Source organism: Cydia splendana, chromosome 18, assembly GCF_910591565.1.
Source record: "Cydia splendana chromosome 18, ilCydSple1.2, whole genome shotgun sequence".
Classification (NCBI taxonomy): domain Eukaryota; kingdom Metazoa; phylum Arthropoda; class Insecta; order Lepidoptera; family Tortricidae; genus Cydia; species Cydia splendana.
Window position 1 is genome coordinate 4,790,818 of NC_085977.1, and position 24,082 is coordinate 4,814,899.

General features: G+C 39.5%; 2 protein-coding genes across 2 annotated transcripts; one reads left to right on the top strand and one right to left on the bottom strand.

Annotated features, from left to right (window-relative positions):
- Positions 1–377: 377 nt before the first annotated feature.
- LOC134799399 (zinc finger FYVE domain-containing protein 26 homolog) lies at positions 378–23,907 on the bottom strand. The gene is made up of 18 exons (XM_063771794.1): positions 23,733–23,907; positions 23,336–23,500; positions 20,842–22,498; positions 20,511–20,629; positions 15,549–17,252; positions 14,359–15,267; positions 13,776–14,050; positions 13,188–13,322; positions 12,094–12,224; positions 10,132–10,386; positions 9,374–9,531; positions 8,161–8,329; positions 7,781–8,079; positions 6,725–6,944; positions 5,749–6,046; positions 4,825–4,959; positions 3,864–3,990; positions 378–2,691 (listed from the first exon to the last, which is right to left on the bottom strand). Exons 2-18 carry the CDS (start codon positions 23,417–23,419, stop codon positions 2,521–2,523), a joined length of 6,846 nt encoding a protein of 2,281 aa, XP_063627864.1. The 5' UTR covers positions 23,420–23,500; positions 23,733–23,907; the 3' UTR covers positions 378–2,520.
- On the top strand, positions 17,550–20,503 carry LOC134799397 (uncharacterized). Its single transcript, XM_063771792.1, has 5 exons — positions 17,550–17,868; positions 18,464–18,542; positions 18,667–18,796; positions 18,993–19,133; positions 19,857–20,503. Exons 1-5 carry the CDS (start codon positions 17,684–17,686, stop codon positions 20,042–20,044), a joined length of 723 nt encoding a protein of 240 aa, XP_063627862.1. The 5' UTR covers positions 17,550–17,683; the 3' UTR covers positions 20,045–20,503.
- Positions 23,908–24,082: the final 175 nt, after the last annotated feature.

Here is a 24,082-nt window from a genome sequence, read left to right on the forward strand (position 1 = left end):
TTAAACTAAAATGGATATGGAAGAAAAGGCTATAATAATAATAAAAACCCGAGAGTTTGTAACGGAGATACAAATAATAATAATAATTTCTGTTGCCGCTATAACAACAAATACTAAAAACAGAATATTATTTAAGTGCCCCACTATCCCATACAACGAATGTGATTTTTTGCCGTTTTTTGCGTAGTGGCACAGAACTCTTCGTGCGCGAGTCCGACTTGCACCTGGCCGGTTTTTTATTATGAGTTAACCGCTCGTGCACCTCAATTATATTATCAAACTAGCTAGGCAGCATAGATATCTATTATATGTATTTCAGAAATAAAACTAAGTATTTGATTTCATGTATGTTTTATTTTGTGATTTTATATTAAAATAACAATCATGTCATATTCATTATAGAATTTAGAATATCACAATAAGAATGAGACCAATACAAATTATAATATACCTAAATCTAAGATTATATACTTTCATTTGGTTTAATAATATCAAGCACCAGGTATAGAATTTTAAATATGTATTTTGAGCCTTGCCAATTATAACACTTTATTTTTCATTTTAATATAAAAATATATATTATAGCGGGCTATATACAACCATTTATGTGAGTTCTAACATAACAATTTGTATCTATTTCAGACCCATGCAAAATATTAATTTATAATAATACATACTTACATTATTTTTTACAATTATGAAACTTTGCATTCATACATAGAGCAATAGCAACACACGATATATTATTATGAAACAAAAAGAGAAATGATTAATACATCTTAAACTAGCAATATACCCAACAAAACTTATATAAAATCATGCAATACTATAATACATATTCGCTAATACTTAAATCATTTGATTTGGTTAACAAAACATACTATCATAAATCTTTTTGCTTATATATATAAAAAAAAAATGATTTTAGGAGTTATTGCACCAGCAGTCTTAATCAAATCTACAATATTAAATTTTTAATACAATGTGGGTAACCTAACCACGTTGTAATTTTATCAAATTTCCCGTCACTTCTCTAATTTATAAACAAGTACAAATGCAAATGATAACGCCTAAGGGAGGCCACAGGTGAACCCCGCGCAGGCAGCTTTCTCGGGTAAAGATTGGCCATAGCACTCCAGCGCGGGAACGCTGCCTGCGTGATGGGCACCCTAGGTATTTTTAATTTTTTAGCTTTAGTTATTTTAACTGTAGTTAATTTTAATTTTTATTCATTTTATAACACATTATATAATAAATGTGTTTTGATTATAATACAAATGGACTATATACTTACATTATATAAAATAATGGTGTATAGTACAGTTAATTTGCATTGCATTCTGAGTCAAAATCTTTTTAAAATTATATACATTGAACATGATTAATTATATATAGCCATATGTAAGTTGGTAACCTTATTCTAATGAACTGACTAGCTACCGTCTCTAGTTATAATGACAAGCAATATGAGCATACAGTGTCATTTGAAAAATTCGAATATTATTGTGTTTGGTAGCCTATAGTGCTTATACTTCGGAACCGTCTGGCTATGCATATGTCACCGTAAAATTGTAAACACTCGTCAGTTTATAATCTCGCTAGTTAAATTATAAACTGACGGTAGGGACATTACAATCTAACCTAACCTACGTTAGATTATAAACTAACGGGTTCACAATCTTACGGTGTCACATGTATGCACATTATAACTTGTGTTATTATCATATTTTCCTATAAAAGGTCTATTAAAACAGCGAATACTTTTGAAATTAACCAAGTTATGAACATACTAACAGCAACACTTTTAATTGATCATCTGTGGGCCTTAATTCTTTGCAATAAGATAGAATTGCCAGTTACGGTATATACTTAAATCACTTTCTAGTTAGAGTTAGACCAAGCCAGGCGTGGCTCACTCCGCGATTTCGTCGCTTTGCTACAGGTAGATAAAAGTACATCCGTTCCGCCCCAATTTTGGGGAAAGCCATAAGCCGCGCGTGGCGCTGTCGCCTCCTAGCGGCCATATCTGTGCTGATCGTAACAGACGCGTTTTGTTAGAGAGTGAGTCTTCTGTACCTAGTACTATTATTTATTCTGTGACCAAGCTAAGTTGGCAGCGATTTTGATAGCCCAGGCTGTGCAAGTGTTACTCTAGCAAGTTTATGAGTGTAGCAGAACAAAGCTAATTTCAGTCAAGAAATTGATACAAGTATTGCACCTTAAGAGAGTGGCCTTGCACAAATTAATGCGTCTTGTATATAAAAAAATTATACTGTCAGCGCCTTTTATGAATAGAATACTTATTCGCGTATTATTTTTACCAGTGTTGTTTGATTTTATTTATTAGGCGGATACACACAAAACTCCTGGCTTGCCTCGCGGAGTAATAGCCGCGCGTCTCTCCCGAGGCATGATTCGACTGCTTCGCGCGGCAACCTGTTGTGTGGACGTTATTCATCACTCGTGCCACTCCAAACCAAAACCAAACAAGAGTCCTGCTTTGAACATATAGCTGCATGTTCAGTTGATGGTAGACTTGGAGGTGAGCCGCTTGAGGCAGGCGGAGCGCACCTGGTCGTGCCCGAGGCGCTCGGCCTCGTGCAGGACTCTGCGTAGCTCGTTGGTGCGGTCGTGGCGCGCCGCCAGGATGTACGCGTTGCTTACGTTACGGCAGAGTAAATAGCACGATATCTGTAGAAAAAAAAATGCAAATTGATGTACATATTAGTAAATCTGTCCAGTGATCTATGCTCGGCTCATGTTTTTGTTTTAATGTCCAGGTGGAGCTGGAATACAGCCATGAGTTGACAACAGACGAACTCGTATCACAAGTATAAGTTGATAAGAAAGTTACTTGGTCCAGCCCCTGCGTAAGACTCGTAAGTGCACGTCGAAAATACAAGAGTTCAAGACCGAGCTGACATGTGCTTGACACCACGTTCAATAAACTATACAGAGTAAATATGGCGCTAGCAGCTGTCATTCAACTCGACAACAGAAAACTCCATTGACGTATAAAATCTCAGGATCTCTTACGGGCAATAATAATGGGGCCAGTACAGCGGTGTGACACCGCTACAACGCGATTGATTGATGAGTTCGCATCACGCACGCGATTGGTTGATGAGTTCGCATCACGCGCACGATTGGTCGCAACTAGCTGCGTTAGGCTGCGCGATTGGCTCGAATTGGTGAGTAACACCGCTGAACTAGTACCATTTTTAGTGCCCGTAAGGCCAGTCCATAGATATAATACGTCAATGGAAAACTCAAATAGTTCATGTAAATTTCAACAATAACAAACGTCTTAATCTTAATCCTAACAGTCCTAGAGGTTATACACGGTTCAGAACGGACGGCAATAGCCGGAACCGCACAGAGCGATCATGCGCGCGAGGCAATTTCCTCGCGCACAAAACGGCCAGTGTAGACGTGCCTCGGTTTGCCTCGCGAGTATGTTCGGGTTATTCCCACTAGTTACCACCAAGTTCTTACCAGTGGCAGCCAACTACTGGGCTTTTTTTTTCCACCTTTTACCAGTGGTAACTAACCTACCTACATATTCACCCCGTAAATTATTGTAGGTGACTGTTTATATTAGTATTGAACTCTAACAATATTTTGGTGGTAACTACTAGGAAAAAAAATCCCACCTTTTACCAGTGGTACTACTGGGAATAAAAATTCCCAGTAGTTACCACTGGTAAGAACTTGGTGGTAACTAGTGGGAATAACCCGTATGTTCGCTCTGTGTGGACCCGGTTAATGGTAGAGCTAAAGAGCTACCGATTTGATCCCCAGGTATTTTCAGCAAAAATCAACGGAGAAATCTTTGAAAATCTTATAAACGTAGATAGACTTACCTTAATGCTGAGGCTGGAGACGTGCTGTATGAGCAGCTCGGCCTGCTCGTCGTGTAGCTGGCCGCGCGCCTCGCACCGCGCCACCACAGCGCCCACTCCCCACTCCAGCACTTGGTCGCTCATCAAGCTGTAACATTAAACATACAGAGAACGTTTGAAATAGGTAGTCGAATTGTAAAACTGCTGAAGAGACATCAATAGGATGGTCGATACGCAACGAGCCGCCTCGCGAGTCAAGGTCTATCAGGTGCCTCGTCTGAGGCACAGCAACAACGCATGCTTTGACTTCGAGCGAGGCACGTCTATACATAGATAGGGCTGCTTCACACGGCTATTTCGTCTTGAGGTGACCCGTTGTGTGTGGACCGCATAATCTCGAAAATAATAAATATTGTCAACGCCTCATACGTCGCAATATTGCGATGGTACAGTCGACGACAAATGTTTACATTTTTCACTTTATTAGTAATTACAAAGGATATCGAGTATACGGTGCAAAAGCGTAAACATATGTTTGACGTCGACTACACAACGAAAAACAAGATCCTCTTTAGGCAGATACATATATTGTTAATTGATCGAACAAGAGGCAAAAATGCCTTTTTTGTCCAGCTTTCTGTCTGTGCGGGTGTTCTCTTTGTGACCTGGCCCCGTAGACAACATGCCAATCGCTAACGCTGATAACACAAAGCGATTCGATGGCGAAACGTAAGCGAATCAAGCGATCGTCACCTTGGCTAGGCCGGCAGGTTCGATAATTATATGGACTTATTATCGATTCACTTTTTGATTTTTTTTTTTCAAAATGGCGGTGCCATGAGTACCAGGAAGTACAGTTCACAGAGCCACTAGTGTTCATGTTGTATATAATGTGCCATTTTCAAACAAAAGGATACTTTATTGTCTTTGTGGTACCTTTTAATTGAAAAAGTCACATATTTCCTCTTCCTTCCCGTCTCACCTGGACGCAGTTTCCTTGGATTCCCTGATGCACTTGGCCAGAGTCTTCACTTCCATGAACCGGTCGGTGTTCACCAGGTACTTGGCTACATGTGTGTAGATGTTCATAGAGTCCAGCTTGTGCTCCGTTATTACCCTGTAGACAAATATAGAATGTTCAAACAAATCAGATCAACTGACGAATGCTGCAATATTGAATTGTATTACAAGGATATAAATAAGTCATTTTATCAGTTGCAGTCAAACTGATTGGTGAGTTTTGTGGGGTTCTATTGTTCAATGTTGTGCAATGTTGTTCAGTTCACCTAAGTTTGTAAACTGCTGTGTAACTTCATCTACATTTAACTGTACCCGACTGCTTTAATTGTTCATTTATTCATTTTTCTATGAATATTAATTCAGACGCTGCCAACCTTAAAGCTTAAAGTACTTACTTGATAGCCAAGTCAAATCCATACTTCACAGACTGCCCCATGGCCAGTATCAAAGCCACTATCCGTATCTTATCCGAATAACGTAAGCTGTATAAACTCTTTGGCATCCGAATCCCTCCTAGTTTGCACTGGTATGACAATCAACTATCCGTATTCGATCCCAACAACGTAAGTGGCTTTTACTTTGCACTGGTATAACCATTTAATTTTAAAACACTTACTTGAAAGCTAAGTCGAATCCATCCTTAACAGACTGCCCTGTAGCCAATATTAGAGCCACTATCCGTATCTTGTCCGTATTCGATCCGAACAACGTAAGTGGTCTAAACTCCTTAGCATCCGGGTCCCTCCCACTCTGCACTGGTATAACCTCATCTATGACGTTAAGAGGTAGTCGCCCGGCCGCTTCGGTCGCTGCGTCTTAGGACTATGGCGTTCTAGTCATAGGTACCATTTATACTCGATCTCAACTATGATCATGAAGTACTTACTTGAAGGCTAGGTCGAATCCGTCTTTTACAGACTGCCCCGTAGCCAATATCAAAGCAACTATCCGTATCTTGTCCGTATTAGATCCGAACAACGTAAGTGGTCTAAATTCCTTAGCATCCGGGTCCCTCCTGCTCTGCACTGGTATAACCTCATCTATGACGTTAACAGGTAGTCGCCCGGCCGCTTCGTTCGCCGCTAAATATTTAGCGACCTCCATTTGCCGAGATATCGTGGTCATGAGGTTGTCTATCGTCACTTTGTCCAGGTGGAAGTGGATGGATTTCGGGTCGTTGGTTCCTGGAAAAGAGAATTTACACATGGAATTTTAATACAACAGGGTATTTTTTCTATCCGATTTATTAAATAGAACTTGTGTTTAAAAATAACTCCTATCTGTGTTTTTCTAATAATTATCTGGTGCTTTATTTCATGCATGGTGTAAAATAATTTATTTTAAATACAGTATAACACCCTATTTCAGTACATCTGTCTTTAGTTTTAATTAACATGAACACGGATTAGAATATGAGCAATGGAATACGATAAAGTTGACACTTAATGAATGAATGAATGAAAATATTTTATTTCAGGCAACTATACTAATGGTAGCGGGCACGCATGCGGTGGATAAAGTCACTTCTACTGTGTAATACTACAGTATTATCAGGGCATGCTTCGAACAGCAACGCGCAGATGGCTAAGGCGCGCGCGTGCTGGCCCAAGCCAGCCAAACGAGTGAAGAAAGCTCTCTTTCTGACGTGGCAAGCGACGAAGATAATTTTAATAACAAAACTTCCGTGAGACAGACATATTAAATATATTAAAAACGGGTAAGTCACGCATTTTAAGTCGAAAAACGCTCGACATGTTTCACTCCGTACCGAGGCGTAACGTCAGGAACTCGCGTTGGCGGACTGGCGCAGACTGTACGGCGCTGTACTGTACGACATTTAATACGACGAAGATAATACTTACTGGCAGCGGGCACACACTGCGAGAGATGGTGGTGCGCGGCCGCTAAGGTCCCACTCCGGGTATGTAATATCGTGAAAGGCGTGCTTCGTACAGGGCGCGCGTACAGCAACGCGCAGGTGGCGGAGGCGCGCGCGTGCTGGCCGGAGCCGCACTGGAGCGCGTACAGCGCTTCTAGGCGCTTCGTGGCTTCGAGGGTGCGGCAGATGTGCATTATGTATTCCTGCAAATGTGAGTGTTGGAATCGTATTGTATGCACAAACGATAATAGAACATATATCAAAAAGTACCTTATGCAGCTGACATAAGGTACCTTTTAATTCATTGACATGCGTCACGCGTCTATTAGCGTTGGATTATTCAAATAACGCGTTCAAAGGATAATAACGCGCAGAGGTCATTACAGCAATGTGTTTCATGAGTATTATACCTATATTATATAATTAGACACGTATTGTCACCGAATTATAAATAAAAACATGACTTTGGTTTGGATTTTGTAGTTATTTACCTTTATGTACGTTATGAACGCGCGTTAATGTAATTTTAATGTGTTTGTCGATATTGTCGGTCGCCAAAATACGCGTCAGCATAGGCGTACCCACGGCAAGTAGGGCAAGGTGGGGCAGTTGCCCCACCCTGGTCTCTGAGCAGACGCTAAGAACTTTTGGGCAGATTAACCGAACCCTGTTACAACGTATCCCAGCCTCCCCTACTTCTGCCCCACCCCTTAAAAAATGCTGGGTACGCCCATGCGCGTTAGTCTTTCGGTCAGTAATAATAAATAAATACATACTACTACAATGTAGGACTGTAAAGACCAGACGGAACCAAATAACTCGCAACTAAGCCTCTAAAAAATGGTCTCATTGAATGGTTAAAAACACATTATTAATAGCGTTATTTATAAACCCGTTACGGGCCTGAATTAGCTACGAATCGTTTGTTTTTATCTTTGATATCTTTATTGACTTGTGTTTGTAAGAAAGGGATAAAACATAATTTAACTAAATCAGGCCCGTAAAGTTTTATCAATAAGGGGGTAAAACTTAAACTCACCGACCACAAGTCCAGCGTGCTATCCACATCACTCATAGCTTTCAGCAGCTCATTCACCTTATCCTTCTTCAAACACTCCATATACACCGACTCCGTAAACGTCTCTTTATCCACCAAGTTATCGTAGCAATACGTCAGCACCTCCGACATATTCTTATACTTCATATAGAACGCTATGTTAGCTACGTGGGAACCGTAGTTGGTTAAGTAGTAAACGCATTCTTTATAAAAGAACGGGTCTAGTTTTTTGACTAGATGGTCTACTTTAGGCTCGTGATTGTTGTTTCTTCTAAGTAAACCTAAAATAAAATAAATATTAGGAGACATCTTACAAAGATCAACCTAGCCCCAAACTAAGCAAAGCAAACCAAAGCTTGTACCTTGTGCGAGACTTTTCTTTGGTTGGACGGTGGCAGTTTGGAAGTCGCTGTAGTCGCCCTGTTTGATTTTCTTCACGCTTGCTAGCGTGTGCATTATGTTGAGGGCTGGCTCGGTGACTTGGATACGCTTTTTGCTTGCGTTATGCGATGTTAGTTTTTCGTTTGTAGACTGAAAGAGAAAATTAAAGTTAATAAGAGAAGCTATGCATTTGAAATTTGAGCTCATGCATGTTAGATCTGATACAGCACTTTTACTACTCCTAAACTTCTGTAGATATTATTTAAACTAAAACGGGGCTTTGTCGCGAAATCTTATTATTATTGTATGGCGCAATTAATCTTATTAATAAATATTGTAGAAACAAACATACAGTTAGTACGGCAAGCAACGGGAAGCAACCGAGTAGTAGTTAGTAATGTTTGGAGTAGTTGATTGAAAAACACAAGGAATACAAGCATTTGCTGCATCTATTTCATTATTGGGTCTTGGGTTTACTGTCCCTGAGCTTTACCAAAGATTGAAGAAGAGTTGGCGCAGTCAGTAGGTTTCAAACCAAAGAAAATAAACTTGTCGACTTTATTACTTTGAAGTGGGTCTAGTCTGTTATCTCCGTACCTTCATAGTCTCCGCCTTGTTGAGGATGTGCTGGTTGAAGGGGTAGTTCATATCGTCTTGGTCTAAGAGCTAGCTACGGAAATAGGTTTGCAATTTATAGAGCAACGAAACCCTTTTAGTTAGTGTGCCATACTATCATTATTAATTAATCCGGGCGCCTGGCAGCTGTTCAGCGGTGGGTGTGAGAGTGGTTGGGCAACAAATGAGTTGTAAAAAAATTGAAGGTGTGCAATTTATAGAGGGGACCGAAAACAGGACCTTATAGTAATAAGGACTACTTTTCCCCCAATTAAAACGCCTGGCAATGTTATATACGAATTAAATACATAATTAACTATTATATCACACCAAACTCAGCTCTATAAATTGTACACCTTCAATTTATTTGACACTTCTCACACCCACCGCTGAACAGCTGCCAGGCGCCCGAATTAATTAATAATGATAGCATGGCACACTAACTAGAGGGATTTCGTTGCTCTATAAATTGCAAACCTATTTCCGTAGCTAGCTCTCTGTCTATCTCGTTAGGAGGGGAGGGTTGGCTCGAGAGCGGGTTTGATTGGCTGATACTGTGTCTTACTAAACAGATCGTACCTTCATAGTCTCCGCCTTGTTGAGGATGTGCTGGTTGACGGGGTAGTTCATGTTCTCCAGCATGCTGATGATCTCGTTGAGGAGGGGAGGGTTGGCTCGAGGCCGGCCTTCTGATTGGGTGCTTGATACTGAGCTGGTACGTTCCGACTGTCTTAAACCTGAACAGGAACAAGTAGGTACTTAAAACGTTTGAAAAACCATAAATCAATACGGTTTTATTTCGTAAAGTCCGTATAAAACTTCCTCTTTTTGGGTATTGGTTAAAAATGTAGCATATATCTTTATATAAAAGATAAACATCAAATTCTTCAAAATCAGCGGGTCCACACAGAACGAGCCGCCTCGCGAGGAAATTGCCGCGCGAAGCAGCTCGGTCGGTGGAGACATGCCTCGGCCGGCTAATTTTGAGGACGTAGTTTTAACGCTAGGGCAAAAATTAAAGCATACACCTTAAGACACGCCTTGCTGAAACGCCGGTTTTTTATAAACCGATTGGAAGACGCGTGGTGTGCCAGTCCTGACAAGGACCTAACTAGTTAGGTGGCGCTTTTAGCTGCAGAGATAACTGACCCCCCATATAAACAAATTTCTAGCAGCAGTGGGGGTTCAGTTTTCACTGCAGCACTATACTTGCAACGGTACGATGTAAAATACCGAGTGACACGCGCTTGAATATTTATAACCCCAAGTTTGCTCTAGCTAAGGAAAGAGTAACCTTATGTTTCTAAACAGAGTGCTTGTTTGTAAACTTCCTTTACCTTGCAACCTCCTATTCAAGAACTGCTCAGAAGCCTCCCTCCCGTACTCGCAGTCCTCGGCCACCTCCATACACACGTTCACAGTATTCTTGAAGCAATGCGCGAACTTTTCCCGCGCCTGCTTGAAGCACCCCGCCTTGAGACACGCCTTGCCCCAAGCGGCTAACACGCTGTTGCGGGGGATCCCAGATTTTGTGGCTATTTCTAGAGCCAACTCCCATTTCTCGGCTTCTAGTAGGGAACGGACTATTTGACCTGATCAAAAAAAAAAACTTTTAGTTGCTTGAATAAATAATATATGAAGTTCAGTTGCCTTTTTAGTATTTTGGATGGTGGTAATAAGAGTAATTACTCAATTAATATGGAATAGTCACGATAAATTCACAAATAAAAGGATAGAATTGCGGCTATTCTAAGACAAATACCTCTTCCCATAAAGCCTGGTGAGTCACATAAAATGTAATTCAGGATAATGTACAGTCAATAAATCGTGTTCGATTAGTAGACACGGCGGAGACCAGTGAGGCAGCCGGCGCGACGTCCATGTCACACATATTTGAGTTGCCTCAGTGCACGCTGCTGACCTTGGAGCATTTAGTCTTTCATTTTGTGTACAAAACAGTCTGCTGATGTTTGCAGGGGAGGGGCACGTCAAATTTGGACGTAACCTACAAATAGCCATGTCAGATAAACGTCAGTCCATACAAAAGTATGCACAATAGGCCTGATGACAAATTTTGAAAACCCTTTTAATATCGTCGGTACACTTGTATTAGTTCCGAAAAACACTATATTTCAGTTATACTCATAAGATTTAACATAGATAATTGCATTTTATTATAGCTAGTTTAAACTTCGCGCGAAAACGCCTCGCATGCCATTTGTGACGTCATCATTTAGTTGGTGGTAGGGTGGTAGACATTGTTTACATACTTACAGTTACGAATTTCCCTTGAATCCGAATGATATTGTTAATTCAGCACCATATATTATGATTAGGGATGATAAATACATTACAAAAATTTATCACAATAACTCATTTTACACAAAAACTCTCACACGGTTGCAGTTTAAGATGAATTATTTAGATACATGTAAATTTTGAGTGAAAATCACCGAACGCCGCTTTTACTTTTTAATTTTTCATTTTTTCTAGTTACGACAGCCAACATGGCAATGATAGTTCCATTCCCGAGTTCCATTCAGCCAAATAATTAAAAAAGTTTGTTGTTGAAATATCGTATTATTTTGCATTTTATTTAAATAATAACAAATAGATATCTACTTTATATCGTGTAATAATATTTTTTGGACGTAATAAATGTTTAGTGGCGAAATAACATTTTTTTTGCACCTTTCGAACTCTTTGGTGCCCACGTATAGATTTCGGTCAATGAGGTTGTCTATGTTGCTCTAAGAAATATGTTATGGATTGAAGACGTCACTGTTTGGAACGTTTCTGATTGGCGTTTCAGTAAAAATGGCCGATTGGAGAATTTTGCACTTTTATTTTATTGAATATATTAATAATCCTTCAGTTTATACTTAGATTGGGCCATTTTTTAGAATCATATTAACATATATGTTTCGTTGAAACCATTATTTCCATGATTCTTTGTTACTTGCAACAGGCCTATTGTGCAAGGTTTTCAGCAGCGGGGTAAGCTCTTAACCTTTTGGACGCCAATGACCGATATATCCGCACCGCAGGTCCTACGCCAAAGACGGATTAATCGGCCACAGACCACAGAGCAACGTAGACCTACGTGCATATGCATAAAGTTCAATTTCAGTTTTGACACTTCAGTGACGTGGCGTCCGAGTGACAGCTTTTGTGTTTGACACGACGTCGAAAATATTAAAGGCGGCTCCTGTTATTAAATGCTCTAAGGCTGCTGACAGTGCTGACATATCTTGGACGCTCGACGCGACGCTGCACGCCCGGCCGAACGCGCCACTTACTAGGGTGTTGTAAGCGCGGCACGAGGTGGTGCGCTTGCTGCTGCACGAGCGTGGCCATGGCGTCGGCGTGTGCGAGGCAGCGCGCCGCGTGCGCCGCTCCCGTCTCCGCTATGCGTCCGCGTCCACTGCCACTGTGAAAAACTGCCAGTATTAGGGCCAGTTGCACCAACCACATTTGACAGACTGGTCAACGTCAGCCGGCGCGCCCCGGCGCTTTACTATGAAACTTTCCATGCATAAAAATTTTGCGAACTCTTTAACGATACGAACAGTTTGGTGCAACCGACCCTTATTGACGCCGTCGATGATACAATTGATGTCATTGTCGATCACATAAATAAATTAAGAAATATAATTTATTTATAAGTTTTAAATTTTAATTTTTTACTGTTTCTACCCATTTGTGTTTTGGTGAAAAATAAAGTATACTTCTAAGATATAAGTAACGTAAGTTATGTAATGTCTGAAATAGTTGGTCGAACCGTTGGTCAATACGATTATAGTAAAAGGTCTACTTTCTAACTCTATTTAGTACTAAGGTATGTACTTTGCTTGTGTAAAAATTATAAGTTCCAGCACTCTCAAATTTTTTAAACACTTGTGTGCTTTATATCATTGCAATAAAATTCACGAGTCAGTTAACAATACGATGGCATATAATACTGACGCGATCTCGTTTTTTTTTGTAGGTGGTTCGCTTTCCATACAAAAAACAATTGCGTTATAACACTATTACTACATAAATATGTGCACATCTGTCTACTTTCGAATGTTTATTTGCGCTAAATTGATAGTAAAACTTTGTTTTATACAGAAATCACGCAAAAAAACGTTTTATTATTTATCAATGCACAAGTAGCGTTTTGTGCGTGATTTCTGTATAAAACAAAGTTTTACTATCAATTAAGCGCAAATAAACATTTGAAAGTAGACAGATGTGCACATATTTATGTAGTAATATTGTGTAATTACTTAATATAAAGCAATTTTTTTTTATGTGGAAAGCGAACCACCTTATGGACAGGAAGCGCCGCGATTTCGTCACTTCGATCTAGGAACCTGCCGATGGAACAATATGATTAACAAGTACTCACGCGATCTCGTGCGGTGCTCGGGAGTAGAGCTCGGCGGCGGCGAGCAGCAGGGAGCGCCGCGCGCGCACCAGTAACCTCGCGTCGCCTCCGCCGGAGAGTGCGCGGGCGATCTCGTCGCTTCGGTCTAGGAGGAACCTGCGGACGCAGAAAAGAGTGAAACAGAGTAAAGAAAGAGTGAGATGAGGACAAAAAATAACCAGGTTCCATGCCGGGTTCCATCTATCTTTGAAAGGGACTTATCAATCAGATATAATACCTGATCAATCAGACCCGCTAAAATATAGATACATACCTATCTCTAACCACTAAGTTGTGTTATTGTTATAAGACTATATTCTATAAGTCGATATGATAGTTAACCAAAATTATAGAATTATAATAATTTTCATGAAGTTTTAATGCGCATGAGCAAAAACCAGGGCAGTAATGAAACAACAAGTATGTACAATATCGATGACCGGTTTTTTTTTATTTGCCTAGCAGTTCTACTTATTCCTACCGCTCCTACTTCAGACACAGGAAGGACGTCCTTCTCAAAATTGGTAATTCATAGTCCATGTCTAAGTTGAGTAATTTTTTTGTACTTACTTGGGATATTCCAAGCTGATGGAATGCATCTTCATAATACTCAAACACAGAGTAACATTCGGAGTAAATTCGAACCCAAACTCTGCCCTAACAGCCTCATTTCTCCCAGAATTGTTCGACAGACACCAGTCCATACAAGTGACGCCGCTGCCGGCAGAGTCAGAGTTACTGCTCAGCATCATGTTGTCTTGGTCTGAGGAGTGCTTCTTGTTGGTTGTTTGAGTGTAGCAATCGTTGCATACGCGGAATTTTACGCTGCTTGGGTATGTTGGCACCTTGAATGACAAACAAGAAATAAAGTTTTTTACGGTTGAATAATATATGGTAGAGAGCTTTGATGATCGAATTTCAGTAGAGTTAGAGCAAGAAAAGTTGCACTGCGTATCAAAATATCTGCAGACTTTTCTTGGTCTAACTCTAAATACTTATGTTAGTCCTAACTAGCGAATCACCAATACATCGACAATGCCTGTCATTGTTAAAATGGTTTAAAACGTTTCAATTAAATTTGGAGATATTTCGAGATAAAAACACAATTTATTAACAAAATGAACGTAGAAAAATAAAAGTTGTGGCCACTAACCTGCATTCTATTCCTCGAGCAAACATGGCACACAAGCCTGCCACATCGTCTACAATGATGCCTCCGAATGATCATAGAGAATATAGACGTTTGACACACCATACACCGATCCGTCGAATAGTCCTCCGCCCATTGCTCTTTCGAGGGCACCTGCTCCGGCATCACAAATGGCCTCGACGCCGCTTCAATGTTGATAGAATCTATAGACTGCATGAGGGAATCTTCCGAAGGTTTTGGCGGAGCAACACAAGTGTTCTTAGGGTTCATGTCTAAAGCCTTTTCGGCGTAGAAACGGAGCAACGCGTCCACAGAGTTCCTTGAAATCACTATGCTATCTATCAACTTTATGTTATAGTATAAGTTGTCTCCGCTCGGATCTTTTTTCAAATTGCTTGAGATCTTGTTAATTATTACAGAGAGTACATCTAGTTTGGCGTTCATGAGAAATTGCTCAAGCATCAGCAGAGGTTTCTCAATCAACTCCCAGAACATTTGACGTAAACTCACATCTATTTCCAGCATGATCTGCAACCCGATTTTGATGTTTTCAAATGACTTCCAATCGGAGGAGTTCTCGGAGACAAAGTCTACACAAACTTGGAGTATTTCGACGTTTCTGACTTTGGACATTTCCTCTTGGATGAGATCCATCGCCTGACTAGTTGGCAAGCTTGACAAAAGTTCACCAACCAGAGAAGGAGTGGCTTGGTTAGTGTATTCAAACAGCTGTCGTAAGAGATTCATGGTGATCAAGTGTTTCATGTGCTCCGAGACCTCGTGGACCTCGGCCCAGTCCAGGCAAAGTTGGAATTGCTGGCTGTCCATTAGAACTTCGATAACATTCTCGGGGTTGTTCATCGAATGCTCGTAAACGTCGTACCAATGGCTGGAGCCCATTATTGATGCGATCTGAAAATAAAAGTTCAACGTCACAAACCAAAAACGTATCTTTCAAAGTTTGCATTCAAAGGTATTTAATGTAAAAGAATGCCTTCTAACTTTGGATTAATAATTCAATGTCAATGGGATTTTATACCCTTACCCTATATGTACACTGGCGTTCAAAAGTGCATGGAGATGTTTCAACCGTAATATTAAGGCATTACGGTCGACATCTATCCATGCACTTTTGAACGCCACTACTGTACTTATGTAATTAAAAGCCGAAAAAATGTCGAGATAATGTTTACCTGATTATACAATGGTATTTTAACCATCCAATTGGAGCATTTCTCATGTAAATCTTCGTCTAATACCTCCCTGTCCAGTAGGAACCTCAAATAGTCCAACACCTCCAGAGCTCCTTCAGCGGGCCAACTGTTCAAATTGTTTAGAATGAGATTCACTTTCAACTCAGAGCACTTCAGGTACTGGCAGTATTTCCAATTATTTTCTATCTTAGGGTGAATCGCCAGTTTGAACAGTATTAAATCTCTCAGGTTCATCAAGTTAGCACTGCACAGTACTTGTCTTTCAGAGAGTGCGTCAATTATGTTCAGGCATTTGAGTAACTTCCCAGCTTCAATCAGCTGAGGCAAAAACAGGAACAACTTGTCGAGATCAATAGTGGTATGGAGAGACGCTAAATACTTGTTACCTCCAAAGAGGACCTTGGTGTAGTTAAATCTTTCCAAGTCCATATAGTTGTTGAGGTATCTCGTTCGCGCGTCCATGCTCTGCTGAAAGCTGTTGTCGTTCGGCGATGTGTGGATCTTTTTGATCAAATGCGCCAGTACCCAATTGTTTAAGACGATGTACGTGAGACATTGAGGCGTCGGCGCGCGTGGTAAAGGTGCCATATTTGTATCTGGTTCCAAAAACAAATTTTCCTCCGTATTTTTAAACTCATATACAGCTTGAAGCAAATTGTTAAAGTTCATCTCGCTAGCTTCCATGTGAGGTGTGAGTATAATCGATGGGCAAAAATTCAATATCAATTTTGGTATCAGATTCACGTTTAGCTTCTTGCAAATAGGTTCCAAGTACGTAACTGGAATTTCTTTGGTATTGATCATGCTGCCGAATATGTCGTGCAGTTGTTTATCTAATACTGTGAAGTAGGAGGATTCTGTAGCGGCTGTTGCATTCTCTTCTAGTTCCAGCTGAGATACTGTTTTGCAATACATGTAGCACATCCTTAGGTAGTGCGTCCTGGTCTTCTTATTTCCGTGTCGAGATACTTCTCCAATATTACACAAGTCTTTGTCAGACGCGGCTACGATGTTCATGTAAATCTGATGGTATTTCTGCAGCAGATTCGGATCGATATTAGTCTTGTTAGGTTTGACGATGTCTGCTAAATCCTCGCAGCATTGACGCAGTTCTTTAGACAGCTGGTTCATTTTGCAGAACTCTTTATGTTTGATCGGTATTCGGCAGTCGGCGATCAGGCCGCACACGTTGTCGATGAAATCGAAGGACTTTTCCGTATTGCCAAAGATCTCGAAGGTAACGCTGGCTATATCTTCGATGAATCTGATGTAGTTGATTTTTTTAACAGCAGCCACATCCGTGGACGAGCGTACTTCAGCCAGTTTTCGTTCAACAACATTGATTAATCCATATGTTATTTCTCTATTCAGACCGCTGCTTAAAAGAATGTCTACAGCGTTGATAAAAGAGGCGTTTTGATGGCTGTACAGCTGTAGGTGAGGATGGCAGGCCGCTAGTTGAATCACGTCAAACGAAAAGTTAGGAGGCCTGTTTGAAGCTAGAAACCCTTCAACCAAGCCCATAACTTCCGTGGATACAACAGAAAGGGCGGACAGTTCTTTGGTAGCGTACGGAGTGTCGCCTTTGTAGTAAATAATGTTTTTGATCTTCGCTACCAGGTGGCGCAGCTGCTCGGTGAACGAGACCTCTGTTGCGATCTCGGCGTCGGCTAGATCGAACATCTGAAAATAAAATTAAACTTTTTAATAAGCGGCTTGTTTTCTTAGACGCGAAGATAGCGGGGCTCTGGGAATGCTAAATTTTTTTATTGAATTGTTAAAACAAAGTCCAAAGAGAAGTGGTAATATTTCATATATTCAAGTGGGCCATTTTATGATCTATATCTATTATCTAAAGATAATTAAGTTTTAAGGGGCTCATATTTATTTATTTCTCTTGAAATCTAAATTTTCAAAACGCGAACGAATAAGCGTGATCAGAAACAATCAACGGAAACCTCACGGAAACAATCAGAAATCTCAGGCGAATGATTCAAAAAGTTCCAATCACAATTAAAAAATCATTTGACTTTATTGACATATTTGTCATGTTACTGTTATTGACATGATAGTGGCAAAAATGATCAAAATAAACATTGGAATCTTGTTCCTAAATGCTAATTTACATACTAATCATTACAGTGATAACGCAAACATACAGTTTGAATACAGACCACAGTCATAATAAGATCGTTAGGCGCAAGACGGACTATAAAGTAAATATTTCGATTGTAGACGATGATATCGAAATGGACAGAGAACACATTCATTTAAGCAATAGAACCAGCAAATTAAGCAAGTAGGTAAATATGGTTATAATACCTATAATAATTGGTCTTCATAGGTCACTTTGGGGTCAATGAACTTTTGTCCAAGATGGGACTAAGGAACAACACAAATTGTAGGATTTATGGAGAAGGGGAGGAATGATGACAATGGAATACTTACAATAATTGTTAATGTTACGCCCCCATGAATTACTTTAGCATTGGATATTGATCCCGAAATTGAAAGGTATATCATGCACTAATCTAGCGTAGATGGTGTAGGTACAGATCCCCAATGGTAAAAGTGCATCGTGCATCGCTTCCAAGCACAGAAAACCGCCTAGGGGTTGGTCTGTGCTTCCAAAGATATAAATTAACACATTAATTGCCAAACAGGCTAACAAGACATCCGCATCAGGCCACAACAATTTCGTCATATAAAGCTGTAGTACTACGATCTCGACTATCGGGTCGTCCGGCCTAGGAACGAAATCATAAAATACCCGATAGTCGGGTTTTCGGCACTGAATGTGTTAAAGAATAAAATTTAGGGCAATAGTTTCAATTGTTGCTGAGGCCACAGTAGATGTTAACTGGTATCTTAAATTTATTGTTCGTTATTTGCAGATATAACAGGAAAAATTCTCATAAAACATTTCGGAACACACGCCTTGATGGCAAATATAATACAGTACTGAATCCTAAGGTAATCAAAACTGTTTCTATTTAAATAGTTTTGTGCACTTTGTAATCATATCATACGGCTGCTTTTTAAGTTATATTATAACATATACATGATATATGAATGACCAAAATACCTCCTTTTCCAGCTAACTAATCTGACACAAGATCATGATATTGTAAGCACAAAAATGTATCAAAATAATTCTTCAATAAGCAGCAATTATAGCTATACAAATAGTGAAGACAAATCGAAAACACATCACATCGTTGAAATAGGTGAATTATACGCAAAATTATTGTCTTTAATAGTCGATTAAGGGGTAAGGCAGCTGTTCCACCGCCGACGGTGAGCAAAAAGCGTTTTTCTCTGCATGCAATTGTTACATCTACAAATAAACTCGTCGCTTTTTCACCACCGGCCAGACAGTTGCATAAATTGCTGAGTTTATATTTGACCTATTTTATATTACAGATGCCAACAATACTGAATCAGAAGATCGAACCAATCTAACTCGTACAGCACGTGATATTTCGGCAAACCGGGTGTGGAGTATAGTGCAAATATGGCTGATTATTTACATTGTTCTAGCCATCCCTCTATGGTGTACTATAGGTAAGAGAATTCATTATTTTGATGCTGGCTTGAGAGCGTTAAAAAACACTGCTTGTTCAAAATTGATCTTCCAGGTAGAAAAATCTACCTTTATAAATTCGCGACGAAATTAGACTGCCAAATTAGTATAAATGTCGTATTACTTTTATTGGGCTGTATATCTGAGTCGAATAGTGTAATTATCTGATTAATTCGACTTAAAACCAGTTCGCTCCTTTATTGAAGAGTCCTCTCTAGTGTCTTGTGAAAACCTCTAGACTTCGTCGTGCTCAGTGCGTATACTGCGTATATTAGCCAAATAGACTCCAGAGTGTTAGAATGCATCCTCTGCCGAATTTAATGACAAACTAAATAATGTAACGTGGAAAGTATTAATTTAATGACCCATTTCGTACCTGGGGTACCTGGTCATAGTGAGAATCAATATGCAAGTCGCCAGAGAACTCATACTATTGTCACTGTGACAAGGTACAAAATTGGTCATAAATTAAGACTTTCAACTGTACCAGGCGTGGCTCACTCCGCGATATCATCGCTTTGGTACAGGTAGCTAAAAGTACATCCGTTCCACACCAATTTTGGTGGCTAGCCATAAGCCGCGCGTGACGCTGTCGCCACCTAGCGGCCATATCTGTCCTGATCGTAACAGACGCGTTTTGTTAGAGAGTGAGTCTTCTGTACCTAGTACTATTATTTATTCTGTGACTGTACTGTCTAATTCAGGTCGCTGTTGCTGCTGCCTCGTGTGCAAGTGTTTCAAGGCTCAAGAAACAATAAGGGAAGCTAAACTATACGCAATATGGAACCCTCCCGGAGTGCTCAGGAAAAGTACCGGTGACGTCATTTACACTCCTTCGGAAAAGGAGAAGGAGGCTTATGAGGAGCTCGAGCATTTAATAAGGACTTTGTGACAGAAGGATTATTCAATGAGAGTGCTGTTACTTATTTCCTGATGCCTTGGAAACATTTTTTTTTAAAGATGATAACCTACAAAGGAAAAGAGACGCGGAAAGAAGTTTAAAACATTGAGCACGCAAATAAGATACTGTAACATGTGCAGGGCCGTACAGCGCCATCTAGTCAGGGGGCAAATTGGCGTGTTTTACAATATATTGGATTACTTTACGCGTCTTAGTACTTTCGTTTGTCTATGGTAGTAGGTGATGGGATGGTATAATGTTGAAGTTTACATCGAAGTTCGTTTGTAATGACCCTCCTGAATTATGAGTTTCTGAGGTAGGTAGGTGACCTGTTCATTTTGATAGTTTTGTTTAATGTGAAAGTTCATAACACAATAATGAATATAATGATCATAGTATTTTATTACGCTTTATCAATAATAAGGAGATTTTTATTCAATAAAATGTTTTTACATACCTCTATGATTTGATTGGCTTTAGAGAAATCATTGTGGTAGAGAGCCAATGCCACCAAGCTGTTCGGTTTCGCCAACATCACTGAGATGAAGTCAATGTTTCCTTTTGTGGAGCTGGTAACTGTAATACGTAATTTTATTATTACATCGCGTATAAATAATACAAACAAAGTAAGCAGGTAACCCGTGCCGTAATTTTGATAGTCCGCCTACAGCGTTTACGCTAAGTGTTACTTCAAGTTTAGCGCGACCATACATCGGTACGGTAACTGCCAAATCGGTGCAAGTTTAGCGTAAACAGACTATACGAAAACGAATTCCAGAAAATCTTACCATCATCAGTAGCAGATATAGTTGATGCTAACATCACCTGATCAGCATCAGGTTTAGGGTTCGTGTGTCGTCTCCGCACCCGCAGCTTTCTCCTAGAACTCCTCAAGTCAAGCTCGCGATCCTCCTCCTCACTGCTGTCGTCAACTTCAACATAATCCAGGCACAGTTTTAGTTGCAAGGGACCCGTGTCGGGCGGGAGAGTGGACACTAACTGCAGCTTCCAAAGAGAGTGGTTCACAACCTTTACAAGGCGTTTCAACCTCGACAGGACCACACTGTCTGTGGTTTCTGCGTTCACATTATCTTCCAAAGACTCTAAGCACAATTTCAATGTATTCAGAACAATCTGCATCGTCATAGCGTTGCACATGAAGCCAGCGCTGACGGTCTTGTTCCCTTTCGGATTTTTCACTTGTTTTTTTGAATAAAAGTATGAACAGTCTGAATGGGTGCCGCAGGGGAACTCTTGATAATGTTCGTGGCAAGAAAAGAACTCGTATCTCAAGAAAAGGCATGCGAAAATGTTCTCGATAACTTCGATGCATGCTTGCATGGGTTGTATGGATAGGACCACGCGTTTTACTTCGTCTAAAGAATTCGTGATTTCAACAGCATCCTCAGAGCTCTCAGCTGCATTTAGTATTGTGTCTATAATTTTAGTGATAGCGCAGTAGCTGTTATACGTCACTATGTCCCAGTTTAAATTCTGATCACCTTTTTGTCTCCTGGTACTCCCTTGTAATGACATTAATTCCGTTATAATATCATTATTTGTATTCAAAAGTCTTGATACTTTATATCTGTCTACTTTTGGTAGTCTGCACACTTGGGAAATTAATGCCAGAGCACTTTGCGTCAAAGCCTGGCTAAATATTGACGTGGTCATGATTTTGCAATTGTTTTCTAAACAAAACTTAATTATAGTCAACTCTCTCTTTACTTCCGTGATGTAGAACTGTAGCTGTTCATCAGGAGTGGAATATGTGTCCAGAATTGAAAAGATATTAGTTAATTGGTGAACTAGAGATGGTAAGTCATAAGTTTCTGGGCTGTTTGTCAAATCTATAAGAACCATTATGAGTATTTGCTTAGTGAAATTGTTGATTTTGAATGTAACATTCTTCATATCATGTAGTTGGTGCTTGTACACTTGAGCGGCTTTCAAAAGCCAGTGTGTCTTGTCTTGGTAACAGAGTTCCAGCATGTACTCTGGAGTCAATTTGAATTCTTTCTGCGGCTCATTCTGCTGTATAAACTCAGAAGTGACCTTTAAGAGTTCTGGTCTTTGTTGTGGTACTAAACCAATTAGAATCTGTTTTTTATACTGTCTGTATGTATCATCAGAGACCAGTTTGAGGACTTGTTGGGTAAATTGGGGTATAAATTGGTCTTCCCATTTCACTAAAGACATAAGTGTGATTGTTTTATCAATGCTATCTGTTGTTGACAGATCATTTACTAGCACTTCAAGATAAAGTGTCTGAATATTGTTAGTGTTCAAGTTATTTTGCTTGAGGTGGAACTGCAGGTACCCCAGGATGATGGAGGTGGTGACTGGGTTGCTGATGAGGTTTCGCTTCAAAAATGCTAAGGTTTCATTTGATATGTCTCTACATGGTTTGGACTCCTCTATGTCATAGAAGAACTGTAGTATTTCCTGAGGAACACAAGAGTATATTTGTGATTATAATTCAAAACAATTGATCATTAAATCCCTTGCTTGACTAAGATTTAGTAAAATTCAATAATATACAATTTTAAAATAACCCCAAATTCAAAAATGTATTCTGCAAGTAAGTAGGACTTAAGCACTCTTTCACAAGTCAATACAAGATTTAGAATGACATCATACAGTAATGTGAAAAATAGATAGCAAATTTATAAATACAACAACCAATACCTGGTATGTTTACACCGTTATAATAATCTTAACATAAATAACTACCTACTACAATATAAGAGAGATGTATAGTCTCTAATTCAATAACCAAGAAAAGGATACATGAGAAGATAATTATTAGTAGTAGATCAAGTCAGTCAGTGAGTTAATAGAAAATCAGGCAATGAAATACCATAATATTAAATGATGGTAGTCATGGTAGCACAATAGATTAATCTAAGATCCATCATATTTTTATACTAGTATGAACAGGGCCGTCTTAAACTATGCTGGGGGCCTTGGGCACATATGAATTTGGGGCCCTTTTGGAAAGTAAAGAAAGTTATTATGGGTAATCAAATATATTTTTACTGTCTGTTCTTCGGGGCCCCTGGGCACGGACCCCGTGTGCCCTTATGGTAAAGATGGTACTGAATATGAAACATACTAATACTGAGTCCCACTTTCACTGCTTTTATTTTGTATTTTGTATAAGAATTGGAGACCTACTTATTGAAAGTGTTCAATGAACAATTTGTAAAATATATGTTTCCATATCACTCACAAATATTATAGTTGTAAAACACAAATAATTGTTTGTATTGTTTGACTCACCTCAAAGACCTCCGGCGACAGCTCGTCCAGGAGGCGTAACAGATATTTCAGTTCCCCCTCCTTCATTTTTTCAGGGCCCTCCATTTTACCAGTGCATTAAAAACTGTTTCTAACAGTATGAAATGCAACTCCTACTTCCCACTGGAAGTTTCCTTCATTATGATACTGCAAATAGCATTGTACATGTATCGCCTTACAGTAAACAGATAAATTAATTATGTCATTTGTTGTTTATCATTTCACTCTCCTACAGGTCAAAAGTGATTCATTCACTGGCGGAATCGACTGTTCCTATGTAGATAGTAATAGTCGACGAGCCTACTACTATCTACTGAGAGAAATAAATGTTACAATCGAACAAATCTACGTAAACCCCAAAACAATGTAACATACGAACCAAAACAATGGTGTTACTGGACGAGAAGCATACTCGGGCTATGAAGGCAAATTTGTCAGAAACTAGAAAATTACTATTTCTACAGATTATTAGTCGGCACTTCTACAATATAACAAATTTACTGTTTATTTATTAATAAATTGTCTATTCAGCAAAACTCGACCGTAAACCTAAATCTGTCACTGTCACTTCACACACAAAGGTGATGTTCTAGACATGGTTTTATCTACTCTTTCCTGATAAATGTTTTATTCCTTTATATTAAAATTATAATAAAAATTTACATCATTGATAAATTTCGAATATTAAAACTTTTGACCGGATCATCAGGGGATCAAATTAAAATGTAC